This window comes from Crotalus tigris, unplaced genomic scaffold (genome assembly GCF_016545835.1).
Source record: "Crotalus tigris isolate CLP2741 ecotype Arizona unplaced genomic scaffold, ASM1654583v1 scf7180000018862.1388955, whole genome shotgun sequence".
Classification (NCBI taxonomy): domain Eukaryota; kingdom Metazoa; phylum Chordata; class Lepidosauria; order Squamata; family Viperidae; genus Crotalus; species Crotalus tigris.
In genome coordinates, this window is record NW_024097242.1 from 100,780 (window position 1) to 118,467 (window position 17,688).

A 17,688-nucleotide genomic window follows, 5' to 3' on the forward strand; every position below is an offset into this window, starting at 1 on the left:
GAAGAGAAAATATTTTACTTCCTACTTTAGTTCAACTTATGGCTCAGAAATGCCCCCCTACACACACCTATTGATGCATTGCTAGGAATGTAAAGTTGGGATATACTCATCTGAAGCAGACAGAGAGCTATACTATACAAAGATTTATGTTGCATTTTGACAGAACTATTAACATCATACTAAAAAACATGGGCTTAACTGCACTGCTTATATTTATTGCCTCTCTATAGTCCGCCCCCTTGTGAAATGTCAGTTTTGAAGCCCTGAGATGAAGAAGGAAAGCTAATCACAACTCATTCCTAATAAAGACAAATGCATTATCACCATCAAAAGTTCTGTAAAGTTGAAGTTAAGATCGTTAACGTGATAGGCCACTCCATGTTAAATGTTAATAATTACAGAATTACTGTCCCTTCTATTAAATTTGTATTTCTTTGGTGGAGACAGAAAAAGGCATTGTTGCAAATACAAGCTAATGCAGAGCTGCATATTTTATATTGTTAATGGAGAAATATGTTCTACAAGACCACCTGTCCCTGTTGTTCAATTGCAGTTTGGTACACATTTGTGTATATGCATGCGAACAAATTATACGATGCATGCATGTATTATATAACTTTTTCAGAGTGTAATTTTAATATAATGCTAACAAGTCAGTTGAAGGATACCACAATTTAAAGCAGTGTCTCTTTTCACTATTCTCATACATATCGAATGGCAATAGTGCTGAATAGACTGTGCTAGGTGTTGAAAAGTCACAAATGCTTTATGAGTAGCATCCAACAGATAACATTGGATCTCAGTGTACATCATACAACATCCAGCATTATGAAAGTGAATCCTATTTTTCTTCCACCTCTTCAGATGAGAAGATAAAACAATTCCTGTCATACAAATACAATGCATTCATCTTATCTCTAAGAAGGAAACGCTTGCTGTGACCAATGAACATTGGAATATAACACCATTAGGAAAGCTGCATGTTCCCCATCCTCTTCCATAAAGAAATGCTCAGAATCATCTGGTAAGAAAGAGACAAGGCCTAGGACAATAAAGCAGACTTTATTGGAAGTGCCAAGGGCCACAACAATCAAAGCCTTCTCAAAGAGCATGAGGTCTGAGTGAGTGCTAATAGACAACAGCTTAGCTAACACTTCTTCTGCCTCTACTAACTCTTACCTGCAATCATTTCTGAGAATGCAGGCTATCACCCCAATTTCCAATACACTTACAGTATTTCCACCCTGGTCTTTATTTGTATCCAATACCTGGGGCATGTTTGTTAGATGATAAGCTAAAAGCAGGTGAAGTTGCTGTTTGCTGTATATTTTCCATTGAGAGAACAATGGGCTGTGCAAAATGCAGCAGCAGGCAAGAGGCGGCATCAGTATTCCAAAGTCTTGCTTGTCATCCGAGTTTGGCACCAGCCAATCCGATAACACACTTCACTTCCCGGACAACCGTTCCTCCTTTCGCTTTGTTAAGATGTATTTGAAGAACTCATACACAGACCATGCAATAGCTGTGGAGGGCATCTGGTAAATGACACGTGCCTGAACCCCACGGAAATAGGCAGTTAGCCCGCCCACGCGGTACACCGTCCTGAATGCGTGAGCCATACCTGTGATGTGCCCACTGATGTTGGTATTCAGTGCCAAGGCTTCCTGTGTATTCAGCAATGTTTTGCAAACGTCCAAAGGTGTGGTGGCAGCAGCAGCAATGGCACCTGCACAGGCACCTGCCACCATGTGGGAACTAGGGTTGTACTGTCTGTGGGGGTTGAGGTGCTCCTGTAAGGATTCATATGCCATGAAATGGATAGCCTGAAAGGGGATGTTCATGGTCAGCTGGGTGGTATAGCTTCGGTAGAAAGCTCCTGCCCCTTCATTGCACCACACAGCACGCACACAGTCTGTTACTCGTTGGTATGGAGAATTGTACATCTGCATTCTTTGTTTTACCACTGGAAATGGATGATAACCGCAAAGAAAGAAAGAAAAACTCTAATGAATAAAGAGGTATAAACAGTATGCATTCAGTGCGCGCGCGCACACACACACACACACACACAGACTCTTATGCTTCAGTATTCAATACAGTCCTCACATAAGCCTCAGTACTGGAATATACTATCAATCCAACTGCATAAATTAGCAGACCCAGATGACCACTTTCTAGATTGTGAACAATATTTAGGACCACTGGAATGAGTTTTGATTTTCCTACAAAAAAAAAATGGAACATTGAAGGTATTGGCCAGTTAATGATATAGCCAGAAAACAGGCCCCTTGGCACATTCAGCACTCCAGGCTTGGGAGCATAGCTAGATTTCAAGGACCTTATAAAAAGCTAGCAGAGTTGGGGCCATTCTGATCTCTGAAGGGAAGATGTCCATGGAGCAGGGGCCATTGCCTCAACCATATGGTCTTGCCCTATTATAAACATGAAAAAGTAAATGAAAGTTACAATGGACATCTTCCCTTCAGAGATCAGAATGGCCCCAACTCTGCTAGCCTTTTATAAGGTCCTTGAAATCTAGCTATGCTCCCAAGCCTGGAGTGCTGAATGTGCCAATGGGCCTGTTTTCTGGCTATATCGTTAACTGGCCAATACCTTGCTCTTGTATATCTTGAATTGGATTTTTAATTTTATTTGGCTGGTTTTACTATTTTTATTGTTTAAAAAGGTTTTTAAAATTTTTAATCATATTTTCTGAATTGTAAACTGCACAGTCATTGACGATGATGGGCAGACACAGAAATTGAACAAACAAATAATCATGACTCTTTTTTACTTCAGTCAGTGCAATCCATCATTCAAATAAAATTTGTAGTATTTGTAATGATTTGTAATAATTGCTCCATCTCCCTTCTCACAAACACTGGAACATTTTTTGGTGATAATAAAAGAACAATTGTCTTCATGAAAGATGGAGGATCCAAGAATAACAGTATTACCTTCTGCTGGATTCATGGCTGCATCGTGAAGCAATGTTGCCACACAGCCTGCTGCACCTGCAAGACAAGAACTGTTAAATATGAAGAAAAGTTGAGATGAGACCTGTGAGAGTTTTAATGAGATCCCAGATTAGGCCATCAAAATATTACACATGTGAAAACAGGGACATAAGCCATTCCTTCCAAGGCATAAGTAGCTGATGCAGAAGTAAGCCTTAATTTTCAATGAAAACAGCAAAAATAATCAAGATTATGATACAATGTTTCTCCAAATTATTTCCATTTACACACTAGAAAAAAGGAGAAAACAGAATATCTTGCAAACATCTTAGTTAAGATCTTTGTAACATACGAAGCAGACAAAAGCTAAGATTATTCTACTATTAGTAAGCTGTGCTGCATTTATTCTACTATTAGTAAGCTGTGCAGCATTTCAGTTTTGATCTTCCACAAGTATTTCAGAAAGAGCAAGAGCACAAACATAGCACCTTTCTTTCTGCTGTACTTTAAAGTTCCAAGTCCTTCCCCAGTATCCCAGGGGCAGGAAGGAATATAATTCAAGAAAAGGTACAGCTGCTTTACATTGCTGCAGGCAAACGCTAATTTCACACTCCTCCCTCTGCAACATCTTTTGGATCCTGAATCTGAAGTGTTGTATAAACCTACTATTTACATCCTTCAAACAGTCCTTGACTTATGACCATTCATTGAGTGACCGTTCAAAGTTGCAACAATGCTGGAAAGGTCTGTCCTTGCTCTCACAACCATCGCACCACCCTCATGTTCATAAAATTGCAATTCAGGTACTTGGCAACCAGCTTACTTTTACTTTTATAACCGATGTCCTACAGTCACATGATAGCTATTTGTAACCTTTTTTGCCCTTTTTGCAGCAAAAAATGCCTATTCAAAAGAATGAGTTCACACTTATGACCGTGGTATTTGCTTAATGACTGCAGATGTGCTAACAACCATGGTGATTCACCATCATAAAAATGATCATAAAATTGGGTCTGAATCAACTTATGACTGCAACAACTTAAGATGGAAATTCTGGTCCCAACTGTGATCATAAGTCGAGGACTATCTATATTGTCTTTCTCCTAAAGAGTCAACAAGACTCAGGGGATGAGGAGTTATGTCTTAGATTTTAGGAGACAGAATATCACAACCAAATGATCAGAGATTAAATAGAAGCTTTAGAGATAAGCTATTCTGAGGAAGAAGATTGGACTAAAGGAATGCAAGAGCACCTGTTACAGCAAGCCTGGAATTTTCCCCATTCAATTAAGTTGCTAAAAAAGAGGCATTGAGGCAAATACAAGCATATGTATCTGAAGCACATCAGTATGCATGTTTTAAAAAACAAATATATACAGGCAGAATCACAGTCATTCTTGTACCATATCACTTTCTCACATAAGATACAAAAGCACATGCAAGAAACCTTATTTGCCCATTTTATTCCCTAAATCCCTACAGGCCACATATTGCTCAATGAGACATATTGCTAACATAGTTTGCCGCAAGCAGATCACAGCATTACGAAAGAATGTCCTCAATCATGAGGGTTCAGAGAGTACTAATGCCAGAACAATAAGAATAAATCTGGCATTCTCTCACTCTGAGCCCCAACTGGTACAACTAGAACTCCAGGATGGGGTTAGGAGGCAGGAAGGGATAATACCGTTGGCCACGTGACTATTGCCCCCAGCATGGATAAGGTTGGTAAGTGTCTTTTTCAATTTTTCGTAGCAGGCGAAATACAAGGCATGGGCAGGACCAGCCCCTGTCGCTGTGATGTTCAATCCACGCATAGGTCGCCAGATCCCTTCAGTTCGCACAATCCGCCACAAAGCCTCCAGCACATTCCGGTAACGAGCAGCAGGTTCTGGTTGCAGGCTTTGCATCCTTGTCTGCCAGTGCGGGGATGGGGGGAGGGGGGAGCAGGTTAGATATGTTTAGAGATTTACTCAAATAAGTTCTCCCAGCCAAACTCTTTCCACCCACTTCCCTTTTACAAACCTTCAGCATTTGAGCCTCTGCTTTAGTTCTGCTGTATGCTTTCTCCCTACTTACATGTGATTTTTGCAGACAATATGATTCAGTGAAAGATGTCTGGAAGTATAATAAACTTCCAAAGAATCACAAAACACCCCCCCCCACACACACACTTTAACATCTCCTATACAATGGTTGAGTCCAATCTGTTTTGCCGGCAAAAGCAAGGGGCTTGTTTGAGATGGAAGAAATAGATCCTACTTCTCAGTCGCTGGTGGCAGTGCTTAATTGTCATCTCAAGTTCGGGACTCAGAAGACTGCACATTGCCACTTCCGCCGCCAACCGCAAAGGACACAATTACTTGTTGCTCCCTCTTCTTCTTGGCCTAATTCATAATAACCACCCCGAGACGTACATCCTTTTGACCTTCTGTCAAATCTCCTTAACGCTTATTTGAACAATTAGGATGGAGCCGAGCGATTCTCCCCCAACCGGTCAATGTCCAACATCACGGAGCAACGCGTGGCCCTGCGTGATGCTGCTCCAGCCTGAGACATCACCTGTCCCTGCTCCCAGCCCGTCCCGCCGCCCCTCTGAGGCACGAGCGCGGCCCGCCGCCTGTCCTCACCTTGACACAGTCCACCGGGTACATAAGGCTGTGCTCCAGCACCCCAGCCACAGCCCCTGCGAGCATGTGGGTGGAAGCGGCGGAGCCGCGGGGCAGGGCCTCGTAGTCCGGCTCCGGGCCGGTTTCCGTGTCCGTTCCTGTCCCCCCCTTCCCGCCGCCCCCCGAGGGCCACGGCCACACCCAACCCGACCCTCCCCCGCCATCCCCGCCCAGCAGCAAGAGGAGCAGGCGGCCCGGCGCCGCCGCGCCCCGCTGACCGGGCCCGGCCGCGCCGCCTGCCCCCAGCTCCATGGCGCCTCCGTCGAGTCGGTTACGGGATACCCCGCTCGGTCCTGCGGCTCCCGCTCAGTCCATCCCGCCTACTGGCACTGCGGATTGGTCACGATCCGTATTCGCGCCGCCTTAGGCCAACGTGAATTGGTCGATTGGCAAAGGCCGGCCTTGAGTCCCGCCTATCAGAAAAAGATATTTGGCAATGCCTCTTTGACCTTTTGTCCTATCCTCACTCCATTGGACATCTTCCCGTTGAACGCGCTGTACGTCGAAAAAAGGAAATAGTCATTGGCTACACTGCCTGTCAGGCTGGTAGACAGCCTGGTAAGAAGGGATCGCAGCTTTCTATGGCGCGTGTGGTTTGTTTGGAGAAGCTGGTTGGTTTGATTTTAAAGGTGACGTTGCCGTGGGTAGCGCATGTGTTTCGGTGGCTCGAGAGGGAGGGCCGTAGAGTGAAGGGCTCGTTGGAAATTCCGTGGCGTTGCCAGCTTCTAAAATTTCGGCTTACAGAGAAACCAATCAAGTTGAACTTTTGAAAGAGTCTCCTTTAGGCCCCCGAATTGGGCAATGTTCTCGTGACGTCAGTGCGCGAAACTAGAACACCCGCCCTCAGCCCCTGTATTGACCCAGACCTGTGACGTTTCCGATACTGCAATTGCTTAACGGCGCTTCCGAAAGGTCCCTCCGAATTGCGAGCTGATTGGATACAAGGTCAGAAGGCGGGGCCATGACTGCCGAACTGCTCAAAGTAGCCGTGCTGGGTCCATTACGTCACCTGCATCCTAGACCCCATTGGCTGCCTCTTCCGAGCTCGCTCGCCCTGAGGACGTGGCTGGAAAGCGAGCTGAGCGACAGGTGCTGGACGGAGGAAAGAGCGGCAGCGGTGAGTCCCTCCTGTGTGTGCCGGTGAAGAGGGATCTGCCCTGGGAAGGCGGGAGACCCGGGGCCCTTCAGTCTGGAGGCGCAAAGTGGACCGGTTACTTTGTGGCCATCTGGGAAGCGGGGTGTCGGGGCTCACCGGGCTCTCTCTTCCTGGCTTTCTCCTGTATAAGCGCCGAGACCCTGTGGCGGAAAGGAAAGAGAGATGCAACTCCCTTCTGGAGATCGTAGAGGACGCTAACAGAATCTGGGCAGTGGGGTGACCATATGGCCAGGTGAGTGACGGGAATGCGAAGTCTCGCCATAGAGCCTCTTACCGGTACATTTCTTCCTTATGGTTGGCCCTTCCTTCTTTCCCGGTTCGAGGTCTGCATCCTCCCCAGACTGCATGAGGATTGGGATTGAGCCTGTTTAAGAAAAACGGTGACCTCCCAGCAGGTGCTAGGTTAGAGTGGGAAATAATCTTATGCCTGACGTTTCAGGCAAAATCTGCTTCTTTTCTCATCCTCTCAGTCTTATAAATGGGCACAGCACAGTCTGGCTAGCAGCCAGGACAGTTCAAGGATCACACTTGGTGCCAGTTCAGCAGAGAGAGTGACTCTGATTCCTGTGGGTGTGAAAAGTGGGAGACAAACTTCCTCCTGGTTAGGCAGTTTTGAAAGAGGAAGCTGGCACAGAGGTAGGTTGAGACTTCCCAGAGAAAAAGCCCGGGAAGAGGATATAATGCGGCATTACATAGCTGTATCAAAACAAAATCATTGTCTGCTGGTGGGAATTCTGAAAAATGCTGTCCAGTCCACTGGAGAAAATTGGGCTGAGGAAGGCAGACGTAACTCATTCATTACAGTTGTATGCATAGATGTAAGTCTCAATACAATCCGAGAGGAGGAATTGCAGTGCAATAATGCACAGGATTGCAGTATAGGTAAAAGCTTCGAAGTCTTGTTCATTTATTCAAAGGATTTATATCACATATTTCAGCTGGCGGGTTTTAAGTTTTTCTAATAAGTACAAGCCTTCCCTCTCCTCTTGCTTCCAATGAAAGCAATGGTTCAGAAAAAAGAATGTTCAGGTACTAATTCTACCTATCATAAGAATGTTAATCCTCCTTCTGCCATAGCCTGATGGAATGACTCTTGGATGGCAGTTGGGGAGGGCCCAATCCCTGCTAATGACCCTCCAAGGATATTGGAAAGTAGTCCTGTTTTGTTTTTTTTCTGCTTCCATCATGTGGGAGAACAGCTGCCATGAGATCTCTGGATGGTGGGTAAAGAAGCTTCTCAGGGCTGTTGATGGCATAAAAGAACCAGTGTTGCAGACTTTAATGTTCTTATTTACCTGTGAAGCTCATGTGTTCCCAGTTATATTCTATGTTGTCTCCCAACCTTATTGGAAGATTTCCTCCTATTCCAAACTTACAGCTTTGAGTGAAATTTATTTTTTTGTGGATATTAGAAACATCTACACCTGGCTTTTTAATACTATAGTCCAGTGTTTCTTAACCTTGGCAAGTTTAAGATATGTGGACTTCAACTTCAAGAACTCCAGATAGCTCACTGGGGAATTCTGGGAGTTGAAGTCCATGCATCTTAAACTTGCCAAATTTGAGAAATACTGCTATAATCATTGTACTTATAAGCAACAGTGGCTGAGACTAGACTCCAGTCTTTGAAAAACTGCCTTTTCTTTTTCCAGGATCAGTTTTTCCTGCCTGTGTCCAGCATCTTGGCACTTCACTGTGCCTTCAGTGAGCCTTTGTCTCCGTCAGCGTTTCGCCCTGGTACTCCTGTTATTTGCAGTCTCTCTTCTACTGATTGTGGCAATTAGAAATCTGTGGCATTGGAAAGCTGATTCCCGGGATAGGCAGTTTGAAAGGTAGGTAAGTGTAGCATTGGGTTGAAATGAGACCTGCTAAGGTAAAACAAATAATGCTTTCCAGAGTGGGGGTGGGGGGAGACCTGACAGCTGCAGATAGGGGCCTAATTCCAAAAGCTGTCTGCAAGCCAATGTTTTGATGTGTAAAACATTTTATTTATCTGTCTGATTTCTATAGCTGGCCATCTCAGCAAACGACTCTGGACGGTTCACAATTTAAAATCATACAGTACAATTAAAATATCAAAAATATTTTAAAACAAAAAACAGTAACCATTAAAACACTAAAAAATTAAAACAATTAAAAAGGATCTGTTTCTTTTCCAGCCACTTACAGAACAGAGAAAGAATAATAAAAAAAAAGGGGATGGTAGTGAGAGGAGTGGGAATTTGACCAGTGTTCCCTTTATCCCTTCTTGTCATTGGCAAATTATCCCCAACAGATTACATCTGAGAAAATATATTTCTTGACAGAAAAAAATTCCATGTCTTCGAAGAAAACTTTTGTTTTTAAAATCCAAATCTAACTAGATCTCAGTGTAAACCCTGTTAAGAGAGAAAAGATCTCCATGTTCAAATTAGCTGATCATCAAAATACATTGTAAAAGGCATTTTAGAAAGAAAAAAACCCTGAGAACATTATGAATAGAATAGAATAGAATAGAATAGAATAGAATAGAATAGAATAGAATAGAATAGAATAGAATAGAATAGAATAGAGCTGGAAGGGACCTTGGAGGTCTTTTAGTCCAGCCCCCCGCTTAAGCAGGAGAACCAATACCATTTCAATATTGCTCCAATGGAGCACAAATCGTCCATAAAGAGATATAAAATATATGCCCTAAAACAAACAGCTGTTTATATAGAGCATAGAAGGTACTGGATGCTTGTAATCAAATTCTGAAGATATTATGTATGGACAATATAAATTCTAAATTGTAGATTTTACTTTAGATAATAGAGACTGATTTCCTGTAAAAATTATCAAGGGAAGAAAATGATCACAATTTGTGTCATATAAAATCTTTCTGCCTGATTTTTTTCTAATCTTAGCAAGCAGAAATATTTTAACTTTATTTTAAATGCTGATTGAAGCCTAAAACAAGTTAGAAGAGATTGTAGTGCCCTTTCCCCCCAATCTACATTCTCTTATTGAAAGAAGTTAGCATTTGTTCTCCCCCAGGTGGTGGGAAAGGAGCTGTCTGAACTGAATTCAGCTTGTATTTTCCCACTAGTGAAAGTGATCATGTTCTAATAATGCTGCTTGGGGGGGGGGGATTATTGTCTTAGTTCTTCAGTTAATAGAATATGGGAAAGAACATATTAAGAGCCCAAGATATGCGCTGGAAATTGTTTATGAAAGGAGAACTTCCTGTGTCTGGAAGCTCATAGGCTCTGGATGGAATGAAATAGGCTGAAACTGAACCTTAGCAAGGTGGCACTGGTGTTTGCTCATTATGATTCCATTAAATCCCAGTGTAGTCTCTCAGGGATAGCACTATCTCTAAAGGAACAGCTTGCTAATAAATGCACATAATGAAATAGGCTTTGTTAGCTACATTGTTCAGCTAGCTAGATGGTCCTCTTACAGCTAAGGATTCTCCAATCTCTGAATAACTGTCTTTTGGGATAACTAGAACCATAGAAAAATCATCTATGAAAAGTCAGCTTGTTTTCTGTGCTTCAAATTTACATATTTTCACACAATGCTAAATCACTTTTCTATTTGCAGGTATTTAGCACGATATCGTGCCTTGGAGGCAACAGACACGAAGAATCCATCTCTGAGTTACGGGGTGGTTGTTGACTGCGGGAGCAGTGGGTCCCGGGTCTTTGTGTATTATTGGCCACCACACAATGGGAATCCTCATCACTTACTTGACATCCGACAAATGCGAGATCACAGCAGTGAACCTGTGGTCAAGAAGATCAAACCAGGTTTGGAATTTTCTAATCACTTTCTGTTACAATAGGCAGACATCCATGAAAAGCAGGTGGCAGATCCCATAGTTCTCCTTGAGGTGCTGGTGTAAACATCTGTACTTTGGCAAGAGATAATGTTGATGTGACCATGGCTAGTCATTTTTTATCTGTTTTTTAATTCTAACACCTGTACAAACAATTGTTTTTCACAAATTCTATTCAATGCAGTGTAAACATTATTCAGAGCAAGAATATTATTAGCATAGTTTGTAAATTATATATGTTAATTACACACACTAAATAAAAGTTGGATAAAAACCTCTTCTGTTTTCAAAAAATTCATCTATTTTAATCAATTTAATCCAACTGCTAATTTGAATTTCAACTTTAGATAATGGAATACAATTTTCTTATTATATGATGTGGTCTTTTTTCTTCTCAGACAATATATTGTTTCATTATTTTTTAAAAATAGAGATAAACTGGTGAGTGAGAGGGCATTTATTCAGTGTAAAATGATCCACATACAGCTTCCACGTCTTAAATATTTCTTGAGTAAATTGTACAGTAAATCAATATGCTTAAAACATTGCATTTTAAAAAAAATGCTATTCTTCTTAAAGCCTTATAAATTACATTAATATTTCCTTTTTTTGTTTAGTCAAAATGTGTTTAATTTGATATTTGGAGATCCTATCCTCATTAAGATATAAATATAACAAACCTCGTTTTACTTAAAGCTTTTTTTTAACTAAAATTGAAAAAAAATCAACTTTATATTTCTTAATCAAATGAATAGGAACAGAATGGAATAAAAATAGCAGTTTTGATAGAGCAGATATATTAATACCTGTGTTAATATATGAATACCTGTAAATGGATAAATTTTTTATCACCTGCAAATGTATACATTTTAAAAGGATTTGGAAATATAAAAACCTATTGTTTCCATTATTAAGGAGTGAAAAATATTTTTTTTAGATTTGTTCATACTTTAAGAAAGGGTGGTATTAAAAATACTGTTATCTAGACTTCTGTTATAAAGCCATCTGGTATGTCTAAGTTATTTGATCTAGACTAAAAAGCCAAAACTTTTCTTGAATAGGGATCGCTACACTGGCAAAAACTCCAGAGAAGGCTAATGAATATATGAAGCCACTGCTCACTTTTGCTGCTGCCTATGTACCCAAAGTCAAGCACAAAGAGACGCCGCTCTACATTATGTGTACAGCAGGCATGAGACTGTTGTCTGACAAGTGAGTGATCAACAACTTTCTTAGACTTGATCCAGGCCTCCTTGGGGGCTTAAAAGCAGGAAGTACTGGGCTATTAGATGGAGTGAAAAGGGAAGATTTCTCAAAGTGCAGAACTCTTGTATGGCAAACATTTAGTAGGGTTTTAGCTATTCCTTTTTTTTCCAATTTCCCAATTTTGCCCACTATAAAGCAACTCTGTTTTCTTCATTTAACTATAGTCAGTGGAACTCCATTTCCACCACTACCCTGACCAATTTCTTTGTGGCTCTATATTAAACCTCAAAAGGTTTGCACATTTAGAATTGAAAATTCTTCCAATAGAAAAAGATTGGATTCTTGCCCCAAGGAGTAAAGAGATAGGTTTTCGAATTAATGGGGCAGCCTGCTATGCTCTCTGCAAAGGTAAACAGAGCAGGGTGGGTAAATGTATTAGGAGGAGATATTTCTCATTTGCTTATGGATCTTTGCAGGCAGCAGGGGGCCATCCTGGAGGACTTGGTGAGGGATTTACCCTTGGAATATGACTTCCTCTTCTCGGAATCTCAGGCAGAAGTGATTTCAGGGAAACAAGAAGGTGCGGATCCGAGTTTAATTTCTTTAGGTTTCAGAGTGATGCATTATAAAGGACAGACTGAAATGTATGTAGTGAAACCAGATTTGGCTGGAATTGGTGGGTGGATTTGGTCTTGGCGAATTGCTTTCTGGCCCAGTGTGGACTGTTCTGTGACTTGCATTGTTTTGGGGGTCTATGGCTAGTTGAGGTCAGCATCCTACTCCACCTGCTATTGATATACCTATAAGGGGGTTCCTTTTTTTAAAGCCTTACAGAAATGGTGTTGGAGCACCAAAGCTTCTCTGCTTCTTCAGTGTGTCTGATGTTGCATTTTGTGTTCTTTCTCTTCCAGGTGTCTATGCTTGGATAGGCATCAACTTTGTCCTAGGTAGATTTGATCATGCGGAAGGTGAGATTTATAGAAAGCTCTGTTGAAATATGGGGCCCAGTGAGTGGATGTCTGCTTTCTCATTGGCACATGAAGGAGGGAATTCTATGCAGTTCTTCATTCCAAGCAGCAGCAAGGAATTGATGTCCTATCTCATTATACCTTTTCGTCTCCTCAATATAACAGGAACAGAAACAAAGTGAAAAAGGCATAAACTCCTTTCCCCTTTCTCTCCCCGTTTTCTTTTTTTCTACAATTAGTAATTTATTCTCTCTTTCTTCTCTTCTCTATCTGGGCTACAGAGGAAGATGCATTGATTTCTGTGACCCTGTCAGGTCAAGAAGAGCCCATGGTCCGAAAAAGAACAGTTGGGATCCTCGACATGGGAGGTGCTTCCCTTCAAATAGCCTATGAGGTGCCAAGCTCAACCTTCTTTTCTTCCCCACAGCAGGTACATCATGACTAGGGAGGGTTTGAAATGGGGGGGGGGCTCAGCTAGGTTTAGCTTTTTACCACTTTTCTTTCCTTTCTAGGAGGAAGCTGCCAAAAGTTTTCTTGCGGACTTCAACTTGGGATGTGATGTGCAACACACAAATCATGTGTATCGGGTCTATGTCAATACTTTTTTGGGCTTTGGAGGCAACTTTGCTCGGCAACGATATGAAGAACTAGTGCTGAATCAGACAATCATTCACAACAGGTACCCTGCCCTTGTGCTGCTGAGCCTGAAACCAGTTTCCTAGGCAATTCTTATTCATAATAAGGTTTCCTAGGGCTAGCAGTTGCACTTTCTGTTCCCCACACCAAGAGAAGCCCAAATTAGGGTTGAGGAACTACATGGGGTCAATGAAGAGAAGGTGGAAACTGCACAGAATCCAATTATATACAAATAAAAAGGGGCCTTTGGCATGGAGGATAATGGTTAATCAGAGGGCCCATTCTGTCTCTGTAAAGTCAAAAATTTTAAACATTATTACTGCCCTATATTTTCTTGTTGAACAATTCCCCCTTTTCCTGCTACGCTATTCCAAACTAGTTGTTCATCAAAATTGGAATCGGAGATTGCAGGAATGTTTGAAAAGAATTCAGAGTATTTGATATAGAAAAAGTAAATTGAGGAGTGCCCTTTTGGCATATGTTTCTCTAAGATTTCATGACTAAATCTTGCTACATTTTAAAAAGCACCCTACAATCCATCCAGTCTTCTAGGGAAGTTTGTAGAAAAGTCTTTAATACAAAAATCACAATATATGGTTTATGTATAGTAATGGCATTATGCCAAAAATCAGTCCATATAGTTCTTTAATCTGCAATTAAGGATCTGATCTTTGCTGTTTCTGTCTTAGCCAGTTAACAATGATTGACTGATTGAATGTGTTTCTGTACGAATGAACTTAAAATCGTGACTCCCAGTGGTTTATATCAAAATATAAAAACCAATGAAAATCCCAAACAATCCCATTGTGCTGAAAAGCAAAGCAGCTCTGAAGATAGTACTCCTATTGCTGCCACAGATGATTATGTCTCTGAAAGTCAGCCTATATGCTGTGATTGATTGTCATAGTCTCAAGTCTTAAGTTTCAGGTACCTGTTATTAAGATGTGTGTGTCTGTGTCTGTTTATTTGTTTTAGGGAAATTCTGGGAAGTAATGAACTAGGTATTTGAATGAGGGCAAGGGAAAAGTTGGCATTCTGACTTAGTTGATGCCATGAATTGGGAATGCTGTCTTAAATTTTTACAGGTGTATTTATTTATTCATTCATTTATTTATTGTAGGTTGCACAGTGTACAGATAGGCATGAATCCTGAAGTGCCAGTCTTAGACCCATGCCTGCCAATGGGACTAGAGGATGTTGTGGATAAAGGTGGGCAGGCAATGCATGTCAGGGGTCAAGGTAATTGGAGGAGCTGTGCAGAACAACTGCGCCCCCTGTTGGCTGGAGACAACAGTAGTGGAAGTTCTTTGAGTAATTCCTATCAGGCATCTATTGATTTTACGAACAGTGAATTCTACGGGTTCTCAGAATTCTACTACTGCACTGATGACGTGCTACGTTTAGGAGGACCTTATCAAAGCAGTGCATTCACACGTGCTGCCCAAGTGAGTATGACTTTTGCCTTGATAATATTCTGTGTGTCTTTTATTTTTTTACACTAATCTCCCTTTGCTTTACTACTTTCCAGGATTATTGTAGCCTAAACTGGTCAGTATTGCTACAGAGATTCCAAGACAAGCTTTACTCACCACATGCAGACCTCCACCGTGTTAAGTAAGGAGCCATTCTTGCCTCTTACAGAACTGGGGGGTAGAAGATGTATTGAATCCACAATCCTATTTTGCAGTGATGGGATAAGAGCCTTAGAAATCACTAAGATAAGTCCCAGTTCTGCATTTTGTAAATGAAACTGTATGTTCTGTTTGCAGGTACCAATGCTTCAAGTCAGCTTGGATGCACCAGGTTCTGCATGAAGGATTCCATTTCCCCAAAGATTACTCTAGTTTGCGAACAGTGCAGTTGTTATATGACCGAGAAGTGCAATGGACATTGGGAGCCATTCTTTATAAAACCCGCTTTTTACCTCTCAGGTATTATTTTATTTCTCTGATTTTTCTCTAGGAATCAAGTCATCTTGGGAACTCACAATGTCAGACTTTTGGAAGATGCTTCTCCCAAAAAATTGGTCTTCCAGGATTGTGGCCTTCAGATATTGCATTTTGCAACAGTCTGTACATGGTCATGCTCAGTCCAATGTTGTAGAATATTTTTAAGCTGAAAGTTAAGGCATTTTTTTTACAGAAAATATGAAATTAGAGCCCAAACCCTGTAGAATGTGTTGATTTTTTTAAAAAAAAGATGAAAGATGCAATGCACTCTACACAAATCTGATTAATAAGAGTAAAATACTAAATATTAGGGGATATTTCCCTTCCATTCATAAATTGTTTTTAGGATTTGAACTAACACAAGCCAAATCGTTAGGTATCTAGAACTTAAATTTTCTTCCTGCATTTGAAGGTTTATTTGCCGTCCATTTTTGGTAGCTGAAGTTCTGTCACTTGACTTTCAGAGCAAACCAAGATATATAAACTGATGTGAAGGTTAGGTAGAAGTGTAATCTTCTTCCACTGAATGAGTCCCTAAAGTGTTCAAGTCTCTGGGAAGGGCAAGTGATGCAATATATGGAAGTATCCAGAAAGGGAGCTTTAACACAAGAAAGATGAGTGGGAGCTCTATGTCACAATCCCTGCACCTTTGACGAAATAAAAGGCACTATAAGTAAATAGTGTCAAAATTCCCATTAAACAATTATCGCACAGTAGCAGGTACAGGGTAATGTATGATTAAAGAAACTATTAAGACTCAGTTTTAAATCCCTACTTAGTTATAAAACATATGAGAAGACTTTGGGCCAGTTGCTTCCTGACCTCTCTCAAGGCTATTGTAATGATAAAATGTGGGGGGGGACAAGGTTTACATATACCACTCTAAGCATTAGGGAGAATGTGATATACAATAAATGTGTGTAACAGTACCCAATTTCTGTTCTGTTCAGGGACATCCAACGGGAGAGCTTCCATCAGTCGCACAGCTCTTGGTTCCATCTTTCTTTTGTTCACTATCTGTTCTTTGGATGTATTCTTGTGGTGACGCTTGCAATTGGGCTCTACCTCTTCCGTCTGCGCCGTATCCACCAGCCGCCATTGCAGTCAGCACCCCTTGATCTGCTGTGGCTAGAAGTTGTACCACTGCCAGCCCAGGAAGAAGGCTCCTGACAAAAGAATGCTATCAGGACGATCTCAGTGACTGTCCAGTGTTTCCTTATTGGCACTGGCACTGGTTTTTAGCAGACCAAAAGCTGTGATTCCCCTTTTTCCCCCCAATCCAGAATATTGTAGCACTCCTCATTAGACTCAGAGTGGCTGCTCAATAATACTCTACCCCAAGGGCCATGGCTGCCAGAGGACTTCAGATTGTGTCTGAAGTTCTTAGCTGGGGTAGGACAATCATGTTGCAGGTATTATAGGGCAAGGACCAAAGGTTCGCTTCCATCCCTATTGGAATTGGAAACAGTATCAATGCAAATGACCAAAGAAAACTATCTACTCAGGAAAAGGTGGGTGAGAGAACTTTCCATGGGAGATTTGCAGGACCAAGCAGCTTTTCTGAGGGATCTTCTGCAAAGGAAAGTGAAGAGCTCATACTGGTGCTTGGCCTCTGTTTTGAAAAGAGGCTTCTTGTACCAGTGGCTGAGAGAGGACAATGTTTGAAAATGGACAATCCATTGGACAAAAAAACCCACGCTTTCAAAACAAGAAGAAAAAGAAGCTATAATTGGCGGCTACTTTCTGCCTTCTTTTTCCACTTGTGGTTTTCGAGGACCTGAATTTTGCTCATATAGAGCATGGAGATTCTGTCAGATTTCCTATTACATACATGATGGAGGTTGGCTCATCGGGAATGCTCCTTCCTTGGGCACTTCATCTATTTCTAGTATTGCAGAAAACTATTTCGAAATACAAAACCATTCTGGATAACTGTCTAAATTCAACGGTGGGCTACATTTCATAATGTATTTGTTTGAATACTTGAAATCCAGTTAACTGTAGCAATAAATTATATTGAGCTACCTAATCAGAGTTTCTTGAAACCATCTTTGATGTTTCTTTTTCATAGCCCAAGGGCCTACACAAGCCATTATTCCTCATGTGCCTTTCTACCTGGTTGAAGATCTAAAAGGAAAAAATAGTTTTAAAAAAAATGTTGGAATGCTTGCACAGAATAAACTCTTGCATTTCTACTTTTGGAAGGGAGAGTCATTTATTGGCTTCAATCTTATTTAATTTAATAATAATAAGAATTATTATTCTTATAAATAACTCAAGGCAATGAAGACATACTACTCCTTTCTCTTATTTTCCCCACAATAACAACCCTCTAAAGCAGTGTTTCT

General features: G+C 41.3%; 2 protein-coding genes across 4 annotated transcripts; one reads left to right on the top strand and one right to left on the bottom strand.

The window, feature by feature from the left end:
• Window positions 1-1,043: 1,043 nt before the first annotated feature.
• On the bottom strand, window positions 1,044-5,965 carry SLC25A28 (solute carrier family 25 member 28). The gene is made up of 4 exons (XM_039357038.1): window positions 5,588-5,965; window positions 4,645-4,873; window positions 2,958-3,014; window positions 1,044-1,963 (listed from the first exon to the last, which is right to left on the bottom strand). The coding sequence occupies exons 1-4, from the start codon at window positions 5,876-5,878 to the stop codon at window positions 1,446-1,448; spliced, it is 1,095 nt and encodes a 364-aa protein (XP_039212972.1). The 5' UTR covers window positions 5,879-5,965; the 3' UTR covers window positions 1,044-1,445.
• A 209-nt stretch (window positions 5,966-6,174) lies between these two features.
• Window positions 6,175-17,496, top strand: ENTPD7 (ectonucleoside triphosphate diphosphohydrolase 7). Of its 3 annotated transcripts, XM_039357035.1 has the most exons (13): window positions 6,175-6,743; window positions 6,913-7,014; window positions 8,435-8,614; window positions 10,347-10,552; window positions 11,643-11,793; window positions 12,264-12,367; window positions 12,699-12,755; window positions 13,037-13,185; window positions 13,268-13,434; window positions 14,512-14,836; window positions 14,920-15,005; window positions 15,161-15,322; window positions 16,291-17,496. In XM_039357035.1, exons 2-13 carry the CDS (start codon window positions 7,007-7,009, stop codon window positions 16,508-16,510), a joined length of 1,815 nt encoding a protein of 604 aa, XP_039212969.1. In that variant the 5' UTR covers window positions 6,175-6,743; window positions 6,913-7,006; the 3' UTR covers window positions 16,511-17,496. The 3 variants fall into 3 exon arrangements, with proteins under 3 accessions (XP_039212969.1, XP_039212970.1, XP_039212971.1); XM_039357036.1 differs by lacking the exon at window positions 6,175-6,743 and having other exon boundaries at window positions 6,754-7,014; XM_039357037.1 differs by lacking the exons at window positions 6,175-6,743; window positions 6,913-7,014 and having other exon boundaries at window positions 8,486-8,618.
• The last annotated feature ends 192 nt before the right edge of the window (window positions 17,497-17,688 follow it).